The sequence below is a fragment of the Anolis carolinensis genome, chromosome 4, assembly GCF_035594765.1.
Source record: "Anolis carolinensis isolate JA03-04 chromosome 4, rAnoCar3.1.pri, whole genome shotgun sequence".
NCBI classification, from domain to species: Eukaryota; Metazoa; Chordata; class Lepidosauria; order Squamata; family Dactyloidae; genus Anolis; species Anolis carolinensis.
This window is the reverse complement of record NC_085844.1, coordinates 126,577,091-126,601,774: the sequence shown is the minus strand read 5'-3', so window position 1 is coordinate 126,601,774 and position 24,684 is coordinate 126,577,091. Positions and strand designations below refer to the sequence as shown.

Below are 24,684 nucleotides of genomic sequence, written 5' to 3'. Positions count from 1 at the left end.
AAAGAATTTATAGAATGACCCGTGGCACCAATACCCATGGTTTCACCTACTCACATCTGATAAACTACGTATGCTCTCTTTAGGAAATTTCTAGTTCCTCCAGGTATGTTTATGTTTAAAGTAACTTGAACACATTGAAGAACCTTGCAAATTTCTAAAAAGGATACCTCTCTGGAAATTTTCTAGGTTCCCCAAGATGATTCTATGTAATTTCCAGTAAAAGTTGGTAATTTGAATAGGAATCCTCATCCCATGGTAAATTCAGGAATATATCCACTACAGATAACAGGGATTGTTCTGTGCTTTATGTTGTCAGATCAAAATAAATATTTGCAGTTGTGTTCTAAATTTCACATTGGTCGACAACCTAAGCAGCTTTAAATGATTTTACTTCAAGACTGAAAAGCTCCAGACACTCTTCATTACATGGCATTTCATGAGAATAGGAAATAGATTAGGTGTATTTCCAGCTAATCTTCAGAGAGAAAATTATCAATAGCATAACAGAATAGCTCTTTTGGGTGTTTGAGGTTCTTCAAAGATATTGCATCAGTAATCCTTTATGGTGATGGGTATGGCCTATATATCCTGAAGCAGTAGTTCCCAACCTTTGGGCCTCCAGGTGTTTTGGACTTCAGCTCACACCATTCCTAACAGCTGGTAAGATGGCTGGGATTTCCAGGAGTTGAAGTCCAAAGGTTGGGAACCACTGCCCTAAAGGCACCAGATCCCCATCTAATCTTGGAAATAAAGCAGGGTCAGCCTTGGTTTCTCCTTGGACAGAAGATGACCAACAAATGCCAGGTGCTGTACACTACATCCCAGAGGAAAGAACTGGCAAAATCATCTCTGAGTATTTCTCGCCTAAGAACACTCTATAAAATTCATAGGGTCGCCATAAGCTGACAAATAATGTGAAGGCACAACCACACACATGGTGGTTGGTCAGTATTATTATCACTATACTGCAAATTTGTAAACTGAAATTGAGAAAATGGTGCCCTATTAAATTACACTATGTAACAAAATTAGAAACATTTTCTGTTCCTGATATGAAAGTGTTATTTTTAATTTGAAAGTAGTTGTTATACTCCAGAAACTTCGTGTTTGTGGCTACCACAAACTATTTTGGATTGGTTGAGATTCGACGAGATATTCACTGAAAAACTATAGCAGGATGTCCCGCAAAAACAAAGTTTTTGCAGTTTAATAAACTTTTCTATTTTTAAAAAATGACATTTATAACCCAGGAACAAAAATCGTGTTCTATAGTGTTGTTAGTATTTTTTTCTTACCTTTTGGATTAAGATTGGGAACAACAACACATTAAGATATAGTATGAAGCATCAATCGAAAATACGCAACACACAAACAAATACAGTAGAGTCTCACTTATCCAACATAAACGGGCCAGCAGAACGTTGGATAAGCGAATATGTTGGATAATAAGGAGGGATTAAGGAAAAGCCTATTACACATCAAATTAGGTTATGATTTTACAAATGAAGCACCAAAACATCATGTTATACAACAAATTTGACAGAAAAAGTAGTTCAATACGCAATAATGCTATGTAGTAATTACTGTATTTACGAATTTAGCACCAAAATATCATGATGTATTGAAAACATTGACTACAAAATGCGTTGGATAATCCAGAACGTTGGATAAGCGAGCGTTGGATAAGTGAGACTCTACTGTAGTTAAAATATCAGTTTAGAGGATATCTAGTGAGAGCTTATGCTTGTAGTAAAATTTAGCATCCCAGTGGCAGACATTTTTAGAAGTAATAAAGTGACACCAATTCTTTTGCACTTCAGCATCTACCTCCCTGCTCTACTCTCCCAAAGGCTTCCAGGTGTTACCTGTAACCACTATAATGCTTGTCCCATTGCTTTGCTGGGTTCCCCTCTCAGCCCAGAGGTAGATGAAGTACTCAGTTCCTGGTTTCAGGTGTTTCAAGACTGTGCTGTTCTTGTCTTTGCCCAAAGATAATTCCTTAGAGTCCCCACTGGCAGAACCGTAGATCATCATGTATTTGTCAATCAGAGACTGAACGTCACTCCAAGACAGTGATGCTACACTCTCTGTCACTTGGTTTACCACCAGGTTTTGGGGGCTGTCGATTTCTTTAATAAAAAGAAAGATTTTAAACCAGAGTTGAACGAAAGTCTAGAATAATATTTTCCCCCTTCATCAAGAGTGTTCTGACTATCCCGTGTTTATTCCTCAGTCTGTCATCTAGAAAGATGACCCCAGAAGGATGCAAGAAATTATATCTCTTGCTCCTGGGACAGAAGGACAATGGAGTGCAAGATTCAGATGTACAGCAGCAAAATAGAGCCAGGGTATCCACAATCAGCAAATATAAAAAGCCTATGCAGCAGCCACAAAAGTCACCATACTTGGATATCTGAAAATGACATCTCGTGGAAAATAATGAGTTAAAGGGAAGAACAAGACAATTGTCTACTGAGAACCCATCTCCGACATCACTGACTACACCTTCCAGCCAAAAGCTCTGGCAATGGTTTCTGAAGATGAAATTTCAGAAGCGTCAAGAAGCAAAAAGAAGTAGTAATTTTATCTCTTCAATTGGTGTAAACCCACATCATTCAAAGATCACTCTCAGGGGAGTGGGATAGGATCTATTTGCAAATCCTAGATACTGGAGACCAGCTTGCTACAATATTATTATTATTATTATTATTATTATTAAATAATTATTATTTATTTGTGATCCCACCAGTAAAGAACTGGTGGGATCACAAACCTGCAAAAGTCTTGGAGAATGAGCACGCAAAGATACTGTGGGACTTCCGAATCCAGACTGACAAAGTTCTAGAACACAACACACCAGACGTCACAGTTGTGGAAAGGAAAAAGGTTTGGATCATTGATGTTGCCATCCCAGGTGACAGTTGCATTGACGAAAAACAACAGGAAAAACTCAGCTGCTATCAGGACCTCAAGATTGAACTTCAAAGACTCTGGCAGAAACCAGTACAGGTGGTCCCGGTGGTGATCGGCACATTGGGTGCCGTGCCAAAAGATCTCAGCCAGCATTTGGAAACAATAGACATTGACAAAATTACGATCTGCCAACTGCAAAAGGCCACCCTACTGGGATCTGCACGCATCATCCGAAAATACATCACACAGTCCTAGACACTTGGGAAGTGTTCGACTTGTGATTTTGTGATACGAAATCCAGCATGTCTATCTTGTTTGCTGTGTCATAATAAAATAATAATAATAATGCTTTCTTTATATTCCACCCTTCTCCCCAAGGGGACTCAGAGCAGATTTCAGCATATAAACAGACACAGGCAAACATTCAATGCCTTGCTACAGTGACATACAATGAGACACAAATACACAAACAAAGGCAGAGGCTTCTCTATTCATTTCCAGCTCTGGAGTCGGTACTCATCTCTGGTTCTTGGGGGAGGTGCTCTTCTCCATTTCCAAGCTAAGAAGCCTGCATTGTCACCTCCTGGTCATGTGGCCGGCATGACTGCTTGGAGCATCTTTTTGCTTTTTTCCACCGAAACAGTACCCATTTATCTACTCAAATTTGCATGTTTTCAAACTGCTAGGTTGGCATTTCCAGCTCTGGAGTTGGTGCTCATCTCTGGTTCTTAGGGGAGGTGCTCTTCTCCATTTCCAAGCTAAGAAGCCTGCGTTGTCACCTCCTGGTCATGTGGCCGGCATGACTGCTTGGAGCATCTTTTTACCTTTTTCCACCAAAACAGTACCCATTTATCTACTCACATTTGCATGTTTTCAAACTGCTAGGTTGGCAGAAGCTAGGTCTAACAGCAGGAGCTCACCCATTGTTGTGGATTGTAACTGCCAACCTGGAGGTCAGCAGTTCAACCGCACAAAGGTCTAATTGCACCACCACGGCCCTGATATGTGTATCTAACATGAATTTTAGTTCTTGACTTCTGCTGCTTCTTGTTCACAGCCCATATGTAAAGAATATATTCCCTGTTGGGACCCCCAACTTGCTAGAATGGCAGTAGTACTTTTATCTGTGCCTGCCTACAAACACCTGCTTAATGCTATCATCTCCACTGCTGCATTCATAGAATAATAAAATAATAGAGTTGGAAGATACCACATGGGACCTGACTCAAGCCAGGAAATTGCACTGCATTGCAAGAAGCTGGCCCTTGTTTTGGGAAATTACTATATCTTCAGTGATATGCTCAGTCAGTTAATTCCAATTTCATTGAGAAAAGACTTCAAGATGAATAAAGAGTTACACGTAAGGTTGTTTCATATTCATAGATTTTTTCTAAACATAAAAAACTATTTAGTTGAAGTTATTTCTTTGGTGCCAGGTCTCAGGTAACTTTTACAAATGTAGAGTTAAGACTATGGGGGCGATAAGCACTAATTAATACCCAGCAGCTGTTAATATGCTGGATTATTGTTTATTTTGTACTAGTACAATCAATATTAGAAAAACGATTCTCTGAAGATGCCAGCCACAGATGCAGGCAAAACGTCAAGAGAAAATGATCGGAAACCACACAACATCCCAGTGATTCCAGCTGTGAAAGCCTTCTACAATATATATTAGAAAATACTCTTTATAGGTGCTGAAAAGGAAACCACAGGGATCCCAGAAGCTGTTGATCCTACAATATATGTTAGATTTTTTTGTATTTTGGCAGCAAAGACTACTCAGTTGCTTTTCCATGTATGCCCTTTAGATTGCCTTCCCAGTTTCCAGAAGCTGCTTTGCCATAACCAACCCAAAGCACAAAATGTTCAGATCAAAGCTCTTTAAAAGGCTGCATCATCTGCAAGATCAGGACATTCCACAGCAATGATCGACTGCCCTAAACAAAGCAAAATCTCTGTGTTCTAGTCTCACAGGCCAAGAAAACATTGAAAGCAGAAGTAAATTAAAGTAAATCTAAAACCAAATGCAACACTCCAAATAGCAGGCATGAGGTGCAGACAGAAGACACTGAAATGCATGTCTATAACCACCCAACTTTAAGAGAAAGAATGGTACGAAATTTTCACGGCAATAGAAAAAAGTTCTAACAGCTACATTTCACATCTTACTTACTGACTTAGGTGATCCCTTGTTGTCCGAGGATGATTGTCTTCTAGGTGTAGTGTTCTGGCGGTGGGTACGTAGGTGACTATGGAGCCATATTCTTGACCCATATGTTCTTCCACAGTGAAGACATCGGTTTCCAGATGGAAGGCAGTCCTGGTCAGGGTTGGCTTGATGCGCCTTCCTTTTGGCATGTTTCTCCCTTTCGTCCTCCATTCATGTCTCTTCAAATTCTACTGCACTGCTGGTCACAGCTGACCTCCAGTTAGAGCGCTCAAGAATCAGGCCTTCCTAGTTCTTGGCGTCTATGCCACAGTTTTTAAGGTTGGCTTTAAACCAATCTTTGAATCACTTTTCCTGTCTTGAGTTGGTAGTATAGTACTGCTTTGGGAGACGGTGATCAAGGCATTCAGACAACGTGGCCAGTCCAGCAGAGTTGATGGTGTTAGTGTGTGTTTATGTTATTAGATTGAAATGTTGTATCAAGTTAAGCTGTTGGGTGTTTGCAACTGTGTGTTTTTCTGGCAAAGCATTCTAGTAGCGTAAGGGTTAAGCACAAGCCTGCTTGATTGATTGCCCACAGGACCAATAGGTCAAGGCTTCCATTTTGAACTGTCTGGCCGGAACTTATGAACTCAGGAATGCGGGAGGTGCCAGTGTGTAGAGATAACAGCCGAGCCGAGCTGAGAAGAAGCGCCATGTCTCCGGAGACTTATGGCTCTTAGTAACTCTGTATATATGTAAAATAAAGTATTTAGACCTGCTGGGATCAGCAGTAATCAACGATTCAGCTGTCGTTTGTTGGTGCCACTTTTGCTGCTGCATCAGGTGGTCCTTCGGGTAAGCAGAAGAAGAGAAGCTGACTCACCAAGTCAGTCAGGGTGACGGAGGAGAGATTCAACTACCTAGCCCAGCGTGCACACACCACCCTGACAGATGGCACAGGAGCATCACTTCTCAGCCTTTTGGCTAAGATCGAGTGTGTAGTATCTGGCATAGGAGCATCACTTCAATGCTAGCAGTCTTTGCTTCTTCCAGCACGCTGACATTTGTCCGTCTGTCTTTCCAAGAGATTTGCAAGATTCTACAAATGCAACGCTGATGAGATCCTTCCAGGAGTTGAGTGTGATGTCTGTAGACGGTCCACATTTTGCAGGCATACAGCAGGGTTGGGAGAACAATAGCTTTATAAACAAGCACCTCGGTCTCCCTATGGATATGCACTCTCCACAGATAATTATAGAAAGTGCAAGTTTGCTGATAATAATCAAATTATTGAACTGTTGGAAAATTGACCTATGCATCTAAAAGTAACATGAAAGAGCACTTCTCACATCAACACTGTCATTTGTTTAGAACACATTCCTGATGGCAGATGGAAGACCTCACAACGCATAACCGGAACTTGCATTTTCATGGTCCGAGTAACATCACACCAGAACCTTAATTCATGAATCAAACCACAGAGTAGTAGTTCAACACTATATGATCTATCTTGTTCAATGCCCAGGATATTCTATAGGTGGAGATTTCACAGGAAAGTAGAAACTGAACTATCCAAGTGATCTTCCAGGAGAAGAGTGGGCCTGGGAAAAACATAAAACTCAAGTGCAAACCAAAATCTAAAGTATGGTTTTGTTTTTTTAAAAATATATTTTTATTGATATTATCTTATATTTCATGTTGTGAGTATATTGCACATTTAATACAAATGTTCATACCTACACATCATTTAGCTTTTATCACATTTCTCTATCCTCTTCCCTTCTATATTGTCTACTCACATATCTAATATATCATCATTCTATTCATTCTTTTTTTCCCCTTCCCTTCCCTCCCCCCTCCCCTCCCCTACCCCTTACCACAATTCCATTAGAAATTTAACTCCATCCATGAGCACAACTTTTCCCATTTCTGTACAATAGTTACATTGGCTTTGCCACTTTTTATCCAATCTGAATATATTGTCCATTTCTCTTTAATTTTCCTCATTTTATCTTCCTTCCTATCCTCAGAGGTTACATTTGCAATAATTTCTGATTGGACCTGGTCAAACAAATAGTTATTCCAATTCACCATATTCCACTTTTTTTGTCTCTCCAGCCCCAAGCTATTACTGCCTTCCCTGCAAGAATCATAGCTTTGAATAGATCTTGATATTTTACATTAATTTTATTGTTCCCTAATATCCCCATCCACATTAATTCCATGTTTACTTGTGGTGGGAATGTCAAAGGGTAAAAACATTTTGGGGAAAAATAACGGGGAAAATAGAGGAATTATTTAGAAAATCTAAAGTATGGTAACCCATTTCTTTATTCAACTGCTCAACATGGAAACAGGAAAGACTTCCACCAAATTTACACCCATATCTCCAAAACCATCCTCTTCCCCACTCGGTCATTTCTGCAGTCTCTGCCATTTTTGTGACATGGACATAACCTGAAGTGTATTCTCTGTATCACCTTCCTCTCAAGCTGAGATAATTCCTTTATTCTAAAGGTTTAGTGTTATATCTTTATCTCTTTTAGTCTATTAGTTGAGGGCCCCTAACAAGTATAATAACGTTACACCATGTAACACATTTTTTTGTTCCTGGGTTATACATGTCATTTCCTTATTGGTTCTATCATAAATACATGGAAAAAGGTGTACATTTTGCTACAGTTTTTCAATGAATATCTCATTGAGCATCAACCAAATCAACATGGTTTGTGGCAGCCACAAAAACAAAGTCTAAGGGGTACTCAACCTGTACACTGACTTAGATTTAGATCATTCTGAATATGGAAACATTCTGATATGTTTTACTTAATCCATGATTTAAAACACTGTGCATATAAATTTTTCCTCACACTATGAGTATGAGCTAAATATGAAGAACAAATGAATTTACTATTTAGGCTTGGGTCCCATGTCTGACGATCTCGTCAGACAGCCGCCGCTGTTGCTCCACTTCGTAGAGGGGTGTGGGGAATCAGTAAAGCAAGAAAAAGGAAAAAGCAATACATCTTTTATGGAGAACTAGTGTAATCCAAATGTTTGAGACCAGATTTAGATTTAGAGTCCAAAAGAATAATCTATGTGTTCATGATTTGATCAAGAAACATGAAGTGTTGGCTTACACCAGTGGTTCCCAACCTGTGGGTCCCCAGATGTTTTGGCCTTCAACTCCCAGAAATCCTAACAGCTGATAAACTGGTTGGGATTTCTGGGAGTTGTAGGCCAAAACACCTGGGGACCCAAAAGTTGAGAACCACTGGCTTACACAATGAAACCCAAATGGCATCAATGATCAAATATCACATTTAGTGCTTCTGTGCCACCCAATATGACTTGGCGGACCTGTATTATAAAACAATAATTGAGCTATATGCACTTGTGTTATTTTATATAAAATAGTCCCGGGACACTCAGAACTGGCTTTTGCAGAGTTTGATATTTTTCATTACGGATTGCTATTTCTTCCCTTACAGAGTCTCACATACATACCACACACCACACATTGTTTCCTGAAGGAAGAGAAAGCATATAAAACTAATTTAGTCTGCAGCATAGTGACACCTTCTTTCAGGATAGTTTTCAGTGAAGGAAAATCACATGAGATGCAGTGTGGTTTATCATGAAGATAATGAATGCTTGTCTTGCATTTTCTTTTTCGTGTCAGGAGCAACCGGAGTTGCTTCTGGAGTGAGAGAATTGGCCATCTGCAAGGACGTTGCCCAGGGGACGCCCGGATGTTTTGATGTTTTACCATCCTTGTGGGAGGCTTCTCTCATGTCCCTGCATGGAGCTGGAGCTGATAGAGGGAGCTCATCCGCGCTCTCCCCAGGTGGGATTCGAACCTGGCAGCCTTCAGGTCAGCAACCCAACCTTCAAGTCACAAGGCTTTTATCCCCTAGGCCACTGGAGGCTCCTGTCTTGCATATGACCAACTTCTTTAAACTCTTAGATTCTATGGTTTTATGCAGGTAGATATTCTAGGCAGTTGCATCTCCACACAAAAACTGAACATTTTGGAAAGATTCTTACCTAAACTTTTCCGCACTGTCCAAAGTTTGTCTATAAATGAATGAATGCATTCATATGGAGGAGCATTCAATCAAGTAAGCTGTTTAAATAAAAATATCTACAGCACATCTATAGTTAACAAATGTAGAGTAAATCTATGCCCACACTGGTTTATTTAACACACAGTTGCTATTTTTGACACTGAGAGATTATGCACCTATAGCTCTAGACTATTTGCTGACTCCCAAGGGAAGTTTCTATGGAAAATTCAACCTTAGCAATAGATGACAAGGATAATTTTATCACCAAGATCACTTAAAAATGAAAACTTTAGTCCATGTCTCCATTCAAACCTGAAAGATTGGGCTCTCTATTTTCTATCTTGGAAAAGATTGGATTTGCTATATTGTATACTATTTTTATCCCATGATTGATCCCTTGTGTTCAATGCCTTATCACCAAAACAATCAAAGGGATGAGGTTCACCATGCCTTCCAAATGTATTGAACTACCGTGTTTTCCCGAAAATAAGGCAGTGTCTTATATTAATTTTTGCTCCTAAAGATGCGCTAGGTCTTATTTTCAGGGGATGTCTTATTTTTCCATAAAGAAGAATTCACATTTATTGTTAAACAAAAAAAAATTGAACATTTATTATATAGTGTACAGTAGTTGTCATCAAAAACCAGCATCACCAGACAAACTGTGCATCCTATCAAAAATTTCTTATTACCATTATTTCCATGTACAACAATCTATGGTATGTACATTTACCGATCCTGCATGCTCTGGTGTTCTGTTTGGCGGGCATGCTTCCAAACAAAAACTTTGCTAGGTCTTACTTTTGGGGGAGGCCTTATATTCAGCAATTCAGCAAAGCCTCTACTAGGTCTTATTTTCAGGGGATGTCTTATTTTCAGGGAAACAGGGTATTGGAGGAATCCAATATGTAAAAGAAAAGGGAAGAATGAAGGGACTAGGGCCTGAAGTGGAAAACTGCCAGCAAGGACTAGGGGTCTTGGAGTGAAAAATTACAGCCAAAGCAGAGAGTTCAGACAAGGGGGAAGTTCAAAAGAAAAATGCCTAGTAATGAGCAGGGGGGGGGGGGGTGCAGGAGGGGGAATCGGCTGCTGAGGAAAAGCAGGCGCAGGAATACAAATAAGAGCTAGTGCCAGAAGGGCACAAAAGGAAAAGATAGAGATGAGGCATGAATCAGAGAAAATAGCCTGAAAATATCCTGTGCGTATGCTCAAGGTGTTGACTATAAAGCTGAGCTGCATCTCAGTCTTGTGTGGCACTTTCCTTGTTCACCCGGCAGGGTGATTAGATCAAATAAACCTATTGAACAATCTCTTGCCTCCAGTGTTTGATTGAATAAAAGGACCCTGGAGGTTTTGGGGCTATTTGAGGATAGAGGGACACGGCAGCATGCACCAACACAGTGACATGGTGTCTGTGCAATATGTGGAGTCAGCAGTGAAACTAGTGAACACAATCCCACAGTATATACTGATTGTAAGTAAATATTACTTGTTAAAGATATTAACATCCGAAGTCTGAATGTGTTGCCACAGATTAGGAGCAGCTTGGAAAACTTAGAAAGATCGTGTTTTGATAGACTGCTGTGATAGCTGGGACAAACAACAGCAGTGATACCTCATCACACTATAGCCAAGAATCTTTGTTTTTACCTGTCCAGCCGTTCACTATGGATGGCTTCCCTTCCATCTCTCCCTTCACAGATATGACAGTGATCTTATACAGTGTTCCTGGTTTCAGGCCTGTAAAGAGAGGAGGTGGGGGCAGATAATAATGAGTCAAATGTCTTTTGTTTCCTCTTCTGTCCAGATTTATAGGGGACTTGTGTTTTGAAATCCTCTTTTTTATTATCTGTACAAGATACATATGAAAGATGATCTTCTGTAAAGATAATGGAAAGGTAAGTTGCAACTAATGACATGTGTCGCCAGTCTTGAATCAACTGTATTAGCCATTGTTTTTGAAGACCATTTCCAGATGCTGGTTTTGATCTTCAAAACTCTAAACATTTTGAGACTAAGAACTCAGAAAGACCTTCTCCTTCTATATGAACCTGTCTTCTGTCCTTCATAAAAAGGCCCTCTATACCTCTAGCTACCATGAGAGATTGGCAGGTGCATATACAAGACAGAATCTTTCCTTTAGATATGCCTTGACTGTGGCCCTATCCCTAGATTTCAGGTAGGTAACAAGAATTATATGGTTTCATCAGGACTTTGACGAATTCAAATACTGTTTTGATTTGTTTAAATGTATGTATTTGATCGTGGTTGTCTTCTATTTTGCTTTTATTTAATCAAAATATGCCACATTTTACATTGTTTTCAGAGCCCCCAAGATCAGATAAGCATTACATGTGCATAAATAACAGGTCCACTACATCAAAGGGTATTAAAAAAAACTGGTAAAAATAATCTCAGAACCATCAAAAATAATATTTTAGTATTCCTAGATAACAGGAGACAAGGAAGGCAAATGTTGTCTACATCTTCAAAAGGGGGGGAAGGACCTATTTACTGCCCGGTCAGATTAATATCCATTTTAGGAGTGCCGTGAGAACTTCTTCTTTAATGGTTTTTAAGGAGAGACTGGATGGACATCTCTCAGGTGTGCTTTGATTGTGTATTCCTGCACAGCAAGGAGTTGGGCTCTATGATCCTTGTGGTCTCTTCCAACACTATGATTCTTTGATTCTCCATCAACTGTATGGCTAACATCTAAGCTGCTAGAACCAATTAGAACAGAATTATTGAGGGTGCATATACACTATCTAGGGTGCAACTATGCTGTAGGTTATTGCAGTTTAAGTACCACGGCTCAACGCTACAGAATACTGGAATTTGTAGTTTGATGAGGCACCAGTATCCTTTGGCAGAGAGGGCTACAGACTTTATAAAATTCAACCTCCACGATTCTGTAGCACTGAGTCCTGGTATTGAAAATGGTGTTAAACTGTGTTAATTCTACAGATTACCCTGAATCAGTTTACTGAATGGTACATTTATGCAAACCCCACTGATTCAATGGGTCTGCTTTAAATTAGAACTAGCAATAAGGTTCAGGACTATTCACGGTCACAGATGCTAAGCTAAAAACAACTTAAAAAATAACAAACACATACAAGATTTTTCAATTTCAAAAAACTCAGCTGTTGTCCTCCATTCTCTAATTCCATATGAACAGCACTTTATTGCTTACCTGTGATAGTATATCTGCTCTTGACATCATTGTTTTTGGGAACCATCACTTCCTTCTCCTCCCCAAGTAATGAACTGAATCTGAGTTTGTAATAATCGACCTCTGTCGCAGGATTCTCCCACTCTACTTCCAGCGAATTCTCTGTTTTCTCTGTGACCCAGATTGTACCAATGGCAGACACAGCTAGGAAAAAAGAGGAATCACCATGTATCTATCAAGAATAGGATATTATTCAAATTTACAGCAGCATTTATATTCCGCCCTTCTCACCCCGAAGGGGACTCAGGGCAGATCATATTGCACACATAAAGGCAAACATTCAATGCCATAACATAGAACAGAGACAAGACGCAGGCACGGCTGGCCTCGAACTCATGACCTCTTGATCAGAGTGATTTGTTGCAGCTGGCTGCTAACCAGCCTGCGCCACAGGTGCAGAGTATTGATTATAAGAAAACTGTGGACATGGAAGATAATACAGTAGTCTCACTTATCCAAGTTAAACGGGCCGGCAGAATCTTGGATAAGCAAATATCTTGGATAATAAGGAGGGATTAAGGAAAAGCCTATTAAACATCAAATTAGGTTATGATTTTACAAATTAAGCACCAAAAATTTACATTTAAACTATACAACAAATTTGACAGAAAAAGTAGTTGAATATGCAGCAATGTTATGCTGTAATTACTGTATTTACGAATTTAGTACAAAAATATCATGATATATTGAAAACATTGACAACAAAAATGGCTTGGATAATCCAGAACCTTGGATAAGCGAGTCTTGGATAAGTGAGACTCTACTGTAATGCAAATCCTTGGCTGTAAGATAGGAAAGCTAAGGAATTTGCACTAGGAGTTTTCCTATTGTCTTTGGTTGAAAGAAAACACATAATATAAATTATTATTATTATTATTATTATTATTATTATTATTATTATTATTATTATTATTATTATTATGTAGCTTGTGCTACTGCTGCTATCTTATGGTCTACAGCAGGGGTCCCCAAACTAAGGCCCGGGGGCCGGATGCGGCCCTCCAAGGCCATTTACCTGGCCCCCGCCCTCAGTTTTAGACTTGGGCTCACCCAAAGTCTGAAATGACTTGAAGGCACAACAACAACAATCCTACTTGATTGTCTAATTGGCCAGAAGCAGGTCCACACTTCCCACTGCAATCCTGATAAGTTGACAGTATGTTGGTTAAAATTATTTTTATTTTTAAATATTGTATTGTTCTTTCATTTACTAATATTGTAAATTTAATATTGTAAATGAATGATATAGTAATAATATAATATATTGTGTATACATATAATATTGATAATAATATTATAATGTAATACAATATAATATTTATTTATTTTAGTATTTCTACCCCACCCTTCTCACCCAATAGGGGACTCAGGGCAGCTAATAGTAATAATACAATATAATAATATCATATAATATGATAATATTAATTATATATTATATATTAAATGTAATATTACTAATAATATTATGGTATAATGGTATAGTACAATATAGTATTACATAATGCTAATATTGTGCTATGCTAATAATATAATATATTGTATGTACATACAACTTGTAAGCCGCTCTGAGTCCCCTTCGGGGTGAGAGAGGGTGGGGTAATGTAGTTAGTAAATAAATAAATAAATAATTGTTGCTGGGTTCTGTTTTTTTGTTTTTGTTTTCTTTGCACTACAAATAAGACATGTGCAGTGAGCATAGAATTGGTTCATTTTTTTTTCAAATGATAATCTGAGGGACCATGAATCGGCCCTCCACGTAAAAAGTTTGAGGACCCCTGGTCTACAGCATTATATAAAGCAGGGCAATCATGTTCTAGTTCAGTGGTTCTCAACCTGTGGGTCCCCAGGTGTTTTGGCCTACAACTCCTAGACATCCCAGGCAGTTTACCATCCCAGGCAGTTTACCAGCTGTTAGGATTTCTGGGAGTTGAATGCCAAAACATCTGGGGACCCACAGATTGAGAACCACTGCTTTAGATATAAGCAAAGCTTTTGCCCTGAAAATTAAGCAGTCCCAGAAAGATTAAAATTATTCCATAAGCCATATATTTATTACAGTGACTAACAACACTAAACTATATAAAGTGTTATAATGCACTTCTGAAACGCTATTTGTATAGGCACCAATTTTCGGAAGCAGCACCTGAAAACAAAGATGGGGCCATACGAATAGAACATACAGAAACAGATAGCAATTCCATATAAATGCTCAACACTATCCTATATTGTAAAAAAATATATCTTAATAATAAAGTGAAATGGGTGATACCTGGCTGTCCTTTCTCTGGAAGGCAAACCCTTTTTAAAGATCCTGATAGGCTTTTAGAACTAAAGGTGCAATATTGTTTTTAATTGAAATATTTTTATCAGTTTTAGGTATATCAATCAATCAATCAAAACTTTCTGACAGTCCAAAGATCCAATTGGCCCAGCAGTAAAAAGTGCACAACTGCAAACAGATTAATAAACTGATAACACTAATTAAATGCAGGACGACAATACAAGATGCATATGAACAATACAATACAAGATGCATATGAACAATGTTAAGGACACTGCAAATAGATAAAGGACAAGTTTCATCCTGATTCTAATACAAAAAGTTGTCTTATCCTGGCTAGTTCAGAGAGAAATTTGGCAACAGCCAAGATCACATGGGGGAAATTGTCTGCTAATAAAAACTTTACATGGAATTGGGCTGATCTACTGGATAAGTTTCTCAGTAGTAGGTTAATAAGATGTAGCCAAGCCTGTTTATAAAAACTGTAGGACAATAAGCTATGATACATACATTCAACATACTGGTTATTGCATGGGCAAAGTCTTGCATTGTATGGGATTCTCACAAACCTACCATGAAGCTCTTCGGATGGGAACACATTGCACCTTGCCTTGGAGAACAAGCAGAGATATTTGGCCACAGTCAAGTTCTTAAGATACAGTAGAGTCTCACTTATCCAACTTTCTGGATTATCCAACGCATTTTTCTAGTCAATGTTTTCAATACATCGTGATATTTTGGTACTAAATTCGTAAATACAGTAATTACTACATAAAATTACTGCGTATTGAACTACTTTTTCTGTCAAATTTGTTGTATAACATGATGTTTTGGTGCTTAATTTGTAAAATCATAACCTAATTTGATGTTTAATAGGCTTTTCCTTAATCTCTCCTTATTATCGAACATATCCGCTTATCCAACGTTCTGCTGGCCCGTTTACGTTGGATAAGTGAGACTCTACTGTAATTCGTTTCTTGAAGAGGCCCAGCACATGGGCCCAGGGTACATGGGAAATAAGAAACATATGAGTAAGAGTGCAGCTCACAGAGGGCAATGTCCCACAGTCTTTGTTTAATAGAGTTAAGTGCCATGTTTTAAATTGTTTTGATCCTCTTAATATTTTAATTCTATTGTAATGTCAATTTTTATAATGCGCTGTTTTAAAATTTTAGCTCCCTTAAGTAATAAAATCAAAGAAAATATATACAATACGTGGAATCAGTTCAAACATAAAGGTAAAGGTTTTCCTTTGACACTAAGTCTAATCAAGTCTGACTCAGGGAGGTTGTGCTCATCTCCATTTCTAAGTCAATGGGAGCTCACCCCGTCCCGCGGATGCAAACCACTGACCTTCCAGTTAGCAAGTTCTGCAACTTAGAGGCTTAACCGGTTGTGCCACCATGGCCCCTATATCAAACCTTAAATTGAACTTGATGATGCCCAATAAATAGGCCTATATTTTAACAAAAGATGATCTGGAAATTTTCATTCCAATCACTTCCTGTTGAAAAAAATGGGCTTTCATAGGCCTAAAACAGCCAGAGATGGTCAAATAGTACAAACCTCGAATCGTAAACTCACTTCCAAACTTGGTTTCCAACTGTAGCTTGCAAGTCACCAACAATATTTTATATATTTAGACATCAAACTATGTTTGAAGTAATGGCTTAGCAGATCTTAGGACAAGAGTATTTCAGCACTCCTACCTGTGCTGGCTTGCAGGAGTTCTGGCTCACTGGAAATGCCTTTCCTTACATTGCGAAGTGCTATTACATACTTGGTGCCAGGAAGAAGGCCCAGGATCTCGTGGCTGACCTGGTCTTTGGGCACTCGTACTTCCTTCACAGAGGCCTCATATCCAATGGGAAAGTAAGTGATGATATAATAGTCCACCTCCATCATCTTATCCCACCCAATAGCCAGGGAATCCTCTGTGGTCTTGAGGAGACGGACATTCCAAGGAGCAAGCACTGCAGCAAAAAAAAGGAAGAGAAAGAAAAGGAGAAGCTAAGCTAGCAACCAGTGAATTCTTTTTAATAAATCTATATATTTATTATTATTTTATCAATATACGTATTATTATACAATTGATAAAGACAATAATTTCCATCTATATGACTACTTACATCAGTTTAAACTAATTTCCTCAAGCGCTCCATTGAAAAACAATCATCTAAATGATAATAAAAAGATTACAATGGATGCTCCACCTACCACCTCTAAGATACTGTTATAATCCCATTAATCTGTCATTTTAGAGTTTCTTCGTTCTAGCTTTGTCTTAATTTTTTACTCTATCTTCAAAACTGCCAGCATTTTGACATTTTCTTTTTTTATATACATGAAATAAATGGTTCCCACTTTTTTAAAAGTAATCAGTTGGCTTCTCTTTCAGCAAGCAACATCATTTGTCCATTTCTGCCAGTTCTAAAACTTTCATAATCCAATTTTCTTTTAGGAGTAGTTGTTTAATTTTCCATTTTGTGCATACCGCAGAGTAGTCTTGCTGCAATAATCATGTAATAAACTCAAAATTTGTGGGTTTTATTTGTTTAGTTGGAAGTACCAGTAAAAATAGAATTGGGTGTAGTTATAATTCGATTCTAAATATCTCTTGCAACTAATTTTGTATCCAATATTGTTTTGCCTTGTTTCACATCCACCACATATGACAGAAAGTACCTTAGTGCATTTCACTTTTCCAACGTAATTTTTTAGTGTCCTTGTACATCCTCACCATTTTAACTGGGGCCAGGTATCATCTATACATCATTTTATAGACATCGTTTTTCAAATAAATTTTTTAGATATCTCTTAATTCTTTTGATCACATTCTCTCCCATCTCTTCACCTCAATTTTCTGTCCAACATTTTTTGCCATCTGAATTATACATAGCTTTCACTTACTCATCCTTTAGTTTCATTTTCAACAGAAATTTTGTACAGTTTTCCAATTAAGTGGACTTTGTACATAAATTGATTTCAAATTCAGTTTTGTTTTCTTCAAATTCAAATCATTTTGACCATTTTATATCTTTCATGTTTGTGTTTTTACTGATCAAACTCAACTGGTAAAGCTAGTCCCACTATATTCTGCACCGAGAAGATCTCATCAGGAATACTGCATTCAGTTCTTGATGACTTACCAGTATTTTAAGAAGAGTATAGACAAGTTGGAATGGTTCAGAGAGGAGTGATAGAGATGATAAGAGGTATGCGGAACAAAAAACTTGAAGAAAGGTGAAGAGAAAATAAGCTGGTGAAGAGAAAATAAGATGACATTATAGCACTCTTCAAATACCCAAAAAGCTGTTACAGAGAGGAGAGGGAAGACTTGTTCTCTGGTTTCACAGAGAACAAAGCAAGATGTAATGGTCTTAAATTACAGTAGATTTCAAATGAACATTAGAAGGAACTCTGGTTTCGCAATGGAATCAATTTCCTAGAGAGGTGGGAGAATCTTTTTTGGTGAGTTTCAAAAAGAGTCTGGGCAGCTAAATGATGGCACATCAGCTCCTTTCAGTGCTATGATTCTATTATTTAATTGGTCTACTTTAACTAAGACTAATAGTAAAATTCAGGCCAGAGAATTTATTACATTAATCCTATCAATGATATTTATATATTTGTTCTTCTACTATTATTTGCTCCTCACCCTTCATAAAAAAGAAATCACAGGACAAATAGAATACTAAGTACAATAAAAGGTAAAGGTAAAGGTTTCCCCTGATGTTAAGTCCAGTTGTGTCCAACTCTGGGGGTTGGTGTTCATCTCCATTTCTAAGCCAAAGAGCCAGCGTTGTCACCTCTAAGGTCATGTGGCCGACATGACTGCATGGAGCGCCGTTACCTTCTCGCCGGAGCGGTACCTATTGATCTACTCACATTGGCATGTTTTCGAACTGCTAGGTTGGCAGAAGCTGGAGCTAACAGCGGGCGCTCACTCCGCTCCCAGGATTTGAACCTGGGACCTTTCAGTCTGCAAGTTCAGCAGCCCTGTGCTTTAACACACTTCGCCACCGGGGCTCCATACTAAGTACAATAGCATCCAACCAATAAATAACAGATAATACATCATAAAATCAATAATATAAGTAGCAAAACAATTACATCACAGAAAGTGAAAGGCTGCCCCACTGTACAGTTCCTGCCCACCCATCAATGGGAAGGCTTCAGCGAGTGGATTACTTACTCCAGAAAGCAGTTGGCACACCCCTACATAAAGCCAGCTACTTCCCAAATGCCAGGAAAATTGCTAGTGACCCCAAAGAGAGGAAAATGGAGAATTAATCATTCCTGGAATGGTCACTTCACATCATCCAATGAGAGTCCCAGCCCTGTTTCTGGCTCATCTTCAACAGAAAAAGAGTGCTGCAATAATTCAAAGGAGCAGTTAGTGCAGGATATGTGACAATCTTCTCTCTGTCTGGGAATTGTCACATCTGGCCCATCAGGTAAATCTGGACAAAAGTATTCCAAGTCATGGATGCCATATTCACATCTAGAAATAGATGAAGTACCTTGACTGTTGCACTAGGGCCCTGAAGCCTCTTTTCACCACAAACTAAACACAGGTAATCCAATAAGTAAAAGTTTATTAAAAGCAGAGTATATAAAAAGCAAGCAGATTCAAAAGAGGGAATCACAGTTCAAAGGTTATTCCTATAGAAACTGAGAGTCTAAAAATACATTCAAAGAAAGTCTCCAAAGTCAATCCACAGAGATATCCAAAAACAAGGTAACATGAATCCAAAGCAGGCAAACTATGCCCCATAGGAACGAGAAGCAAGAAAAGCTTAGAAACTTAATTACATGAATTCCAAGAACACAGGCCCAAGAAACCGAGAACACTTTACCTGAATGCTGCATTACTCTCAAAAAGATTATACCAGCAGGAACCACTTTTAAAAGCCCAAAAATCTCCCATTTCATCATTTCTCATGCACCCGCTTCTCCGTTCCTTATCTCCAATTATCTGGGGAAAGCAAGTATGTCTTTGTTCCATGCTCTGTCTGCACAACTGCAATCGCCTTGACCTAGACAAACTTTCATCTCCCTCATTTCTCCCAGCCTAAACTTCTGGCAGGTTCCCAAGGGAATGGATCTCGCTGTCTCAAATCTCTTGGGAACTGCCAGGAGAAGATTCCAAAACATCTCTCTCTGGGCGGTTTCCAGTCTCCTCTGGGCCCTCTGAATCTCTCCCAGCATTCCCTTCCTCCTCATCTGAACACTCAGAATCTGACCAGAATCTACAACATGGACTACAAACCTATTATTTAAGCAGAGTGTGATCCCATCCAGATCCTAACCAAATCCCAGTCCCAAGAATTACCCAACCATTATATTTCTCTCTGATTGGGGTTCAGTAAAAGTTTACTAGCCTTCATCCAACCCATATCTGCCTCCAATGGCGAATATACATGTTAGACCTCTTTCTGGGTATAGCTGACCTGCTGATTAAAAAAAATGGCACCAGTTTTTCCCTATCAGCTGTGGTTTTTGAGATACAGAACATATGCCATCTACCATCGCCATCTGCGAAAACCATAGAAAACCATAATAACTATATCTAACAACTTAATCACAAAGCCACTAGAGTCACTCCTTTTCATAAGGGTGCGTGTGGAACCCAGTACCCCATGCCCCGCATCACACAGCTTCTCTTCCAGCTGATCCTATGGGGGGAAGCGGGGAGCATACGTGGAGCACACAGCTTCCCCCCATGGATTCCAATGGTATGCGGCTCCACCCTCCTTCACTCACAGAGCCACACCAGCATCATATTATGGGAGCCGGCGGGTTCCGTAGGTGACCTGGATTAAACTGGCACATGCCACTGAATTAAACCCTTTGTGATGAGGTCATAAGAAACTAGAGATGATGTAGTCTATCAACTGCAATTTTCTGAATCAGCATTCCAAATAACCCAAGTAACAGGTCTAAATACAAAGAACATTTTTTGTTGTTGGGCTGGGTTGTATAACAAGCACAGCAAAGTCTTACTTGACAATGATGGGAAGGTAAAACCTGGGCGCCATCAATGTTCTCTTGACACTTTGCTCAAATGCCTTGATGGCTTCACATAGAAGTTTAATAGAGATGTTAGAGAACATGAGAATTAAATGAAACCCCGAAGAAACCACTGCACATTTCCAATGGAGTCAAGCAAATGATGCCACATCTTGGAAAACATCCTGGTAGATTGTGGCAGATCCCAGCAAACCTGTAGTCCATCCAGCAAAATACCATTCCTGATGATATAAAAAATTATCAAGACATCCAGGAGGACCATTGTTATTCTCCTGGCAAAGGTCAATGATCAGTTCAGCCAAGGCCACGACAGCTCCAAACCCAAAGCCCAAAAAATTGTATCAAGATAATACATGTGTGGTCATCTTTATGCATTACTACATTACTACATCCTTGTGGTTTTATGCACTGTGTTACTGGCTAGAGTGTTGAGGCCACAACCTTAACGTTTCATACTTTTGCCCTGCCAGCTCATCTTGGCAACACAACCTATAATTGTGCAAATGGTACAGTTATTTAAGACCACAATTAAGGCAACCAGTGCTGAAATATGTTTTCTTTGAAGAATGTAGAGCTGTGACGACAACAGAAGATAATGACAGTATTTGAAATCAGTATTTGAAAGTTGGAATTAGTCTTATAGCATTTGATAATGAAGCAATCAGTAAAACTACTGCATGTGGTATTGTAACTTATTAGGTTTCTTGTTTTTTATCAAATATTCTTGTCAATCTAAGAATGCCATCCTAAGAACATATAAATTGTCAAGGTTTTTACTTCTAACAGCTTCACAGTCTGGATAATAAAACTTTGAAACTAAAACAAAATACTGGCTAAAATGTAATATGTGAGTTTATCCCCTCTTAAAGATAAGTCAGAGCTACTCTGAAGGGAATTTAAAATATTTACCAATCCGTTCATTCAGTATTGAATAGGAGTGTGCAAAACAACAGAAATCCATACTGTTTTTGTTTTGAATTTTGGGTCCCCTTCCCCCGGTTCTGTTTTTGGGAAATTTCTTCCCAAAACAGAAATGGAACTCACAGTTCCGAATTACGTATCCAAACACACACCCCCTTCTAATCTTCAGGAATCTTCCCAAAAACCGAACCCAGGGGATTTGAAACAAAAACAGAACAGAAACAAAACAAATTTCTGCCGTTTCTTACACCCCTAGTACTGATGTTCAAAACTAGCAACAAAGCCTCAACAATCCAAACTGATCATACACTCCCAAATACTGTGACATCTACTGTGATGGGAAAATAATCCTAATGTCTATTTATAAATACTTTCTTTCTCAAAATAGATTAAATAGGTTATTCACGCCACCCCATTAACAGAACATCTGCTCAGTCGAAAGATCTTGAGGTATACACTGAAAACTTTCCCTTATCCAGAGAAATAGAAATCTCGATAGGCCACTGGAATGTCACCTCTCCCATCACCAGTCTTTCTATAAACAATCCAAGTGGACAGAACTGGAAAATGCTTACCCTTAAACTACCCCATCTCACAAGCCAGAGAATAGCCTCTTACCTTTAGAGCAGTCAAGGCCAGTGAAACCATCCTCACAGTAACACTCCCCAGTGTCACAATATCCATTACCGCTGCAGTCACCAGGGCACCTCTTCTCGCTGCAATCATCCCCAGTGAACTCCGTGTAGCAGTGACACACACCATTGACACAGAGTCCGTTGCCACTGCAATTCTCGGGACACAGGAGCTGGCTGCAGTCTTCACCAGCATAGCCAGTGTTGCAAATGCACCGGCCACCAATGCAGCGCCCATTTCCATTGCAATTTCTGGGACAGGTGGGTCGGGAACAATCTGGGCCTTCCCAGCCTTCATCACAGTTGCAGCCACAGATCTCCTGGATAAAGGTTCCATGGCCACTGCAGGAGGAAACACCTGCCCAACATGAACAGAACCAAGTAACCAAGCAAAGGGGAAACAAAAAAAGAAAAATTAGGAAGACTATCAGTTAATGAACTTGGCAGTCATCCTAACAAGGGCACAAGAACCAATTTGGAGATAAGTCTCATTCTTTTTGGCCTAAGTCAGGGTGCGACGATCCAGATGTTGCTGAATTCCAACTTCTACCCTTCCTCACCATTGCCTCTGCTGGCTAGAAATGACGGGCTACTGTATCGGGTGGGCCATGTTTTGTCTATCTCTGCCCAGTCCAATTATTATTTCAATAGGTCGTCGTCGTCGTCATCATCATCATCATCTTTGTGTTGTCGAAGTCTTTCATGGCTGGAATTACAGGGTTGTTGTGTGTGTTTCCGGGCTGTATGGCCATGTTCCAGAAGTATTCTCTCCTGACGTTTCGCCCACATCTATGGCAGGCTATGGAGGTTGCCTGCCATAGATGTGGGCGAAACATCAGGAGAGAATATTTCTGGAACATGGACATACTGCCCGGAAAACACACAACAACCCTACAATAATCTTTATTTATAGGCCACCCTATCTCCCCAAGGGGACTCAGGGTGGCTTCCAGGCAAAAAGGCAAACATTCAATGCCTTGGTGATAAACAACACATAAATAAAAAAAACTATGCAATATAAGGTAGACTTAGTTAAATGAAAGGATCTTGGGAATTCAATACTAACGAAAGTCACATTGATTTGCTTCCTGTAGTCCGAATTAACAATTTGATTTTGGCATCTATTGTGTCTTCTGTTTCCTATTTCATGTTGCTCTGTAAAGAAGGCAAGCAAAGTAAATCCCCAAGGTAGGTTCTTTTTTTTCTTTTCTTTTTTTTTTTGGGGGGGGGGCTCCAAACCCACAGATTTCCTGAGCTACTCTTTTTCTGCATAAAACAAATGACAAGTTACCCATACTGGAAGCTTACAGGACCTGCTATTCATCTTTTAAATGAGTAGCAGATCTTACTATCTTGTTAATCTCATTTTTTCAAAACCACAATTGGACTGACTAATACTTACTGGGCTTTTTGAAATTTTTGACAGTCTATGTGGCTTAAGGACAAAATGGGATGCTGGACTACAATAATTGCCTACTCTTACTGTAAAGCATTTCAAAATACCACAATTTTGTGATGGAACACAAACAAACAACAAAAGCAGGCACAGTACTTTAGAGAGAGGAGTCAAATTTTTAGAATATTTAGATGAAGGGAGACCTACATAAAAGACTCCAAAATTAAAGCATATAATTGTAGCTTAGATAAAACATACATTGTGACCCATAAAGCTAAACCTAGTCTGTCACCAACATATTACAAGCATATTCATCTGGGACTGTGAGAACATGGTGCTGTCAAGTGCTTAACAGGCCACAATAAATCGTGGACCACATTTGGTTTTGTGCGGTGCAGCTTTTGTCAACATACCATAGTCACAATGCACAGTTCTTACCTTGGCTTCTCCCACAGCACCGCTGAGGATTACAGAGCCCCCTCAGATGTGTCACTTCCATCTCCATCTTCTCCAGCCTTTCCAACAAAGACTTGAGCTGCCCTAGGACTTCACAGTCACCTTTGGGAGTCTGGAGCCGAATGTTGTGCCTGAATATAATGTTTTGCTCCTCACCCTCATCCATTTCACCAGCAGCCAAGAGAATATGGCTATCATCTTGGGGGGGTTGTAGATCTGGTTCCACCTTGATCTGGCTAGACTTGGGCACATCGATCTTGTATGAATGGCTAAAAGATATTTTCTGGTTTTTGCCAGAACAGTTTTCAGTTGGCGCAGCGAGCTGTGACAAGGCTTCAGACAGTGAATAGTGCAGTATAATAGTCAGAAGATAATTCAAAATTACCATTTTTTTCTGTGATTACCACAAAAAGAAAAAGAAAAAGAAAAAATGAACAAAATCTTAAAATTAAAACAATATTTAATATTCTTTCAACATAACAGGAAATACATTGAATAAATAATCAGCAACTCAGAACTTACTATATAATATTAGATCTACACACACAGAAGAAAGAATAAAATGCCTTGATTGCCCAAGCTGATTCAGACTGCATAT

At 39.1% G+C, this 24,684-nt stretch overlaps 1 protein-coding gene across 1 annotated transcript in view; it reads right to left on the bottom strand.

Moving 5' to 3' along the window:
- Positions 1–24,481, bottom strand: part of tnn (tenascin N) — a 56,671-nt gene extending 32,190 nt beyond the window's left edge. The window contains exons 1-5 of the mRNA XM_062979424.1: positions 24,069–24,481; positions 22,221–22,592; positions 16,358–16,621; positions 12,329–12,511; positions 10,783–10,872 (exon numbers count right to left, since the gene is read on the bottom strand). Coding sequence (XP_062835494.1) covers positions 10,783–10,872; positions 12,329–12,511; positions 16,358–16,621; positions 22,221–22,592; positions 24,069–24,474 — 1,315 coding nt within the window. The 5' untranslated portion in view covers positions 24,475–24,481. The remainder of the gene's footprint in view (positions 1–10,782; positions 10,873–12,328; positions 12,512–16,357; positions 16,622–22,220; positions 22,593–24,068) is intronic.
- Between the last annotated feature and the right edge of the window lie 203 nt (positions 24,482–24,684).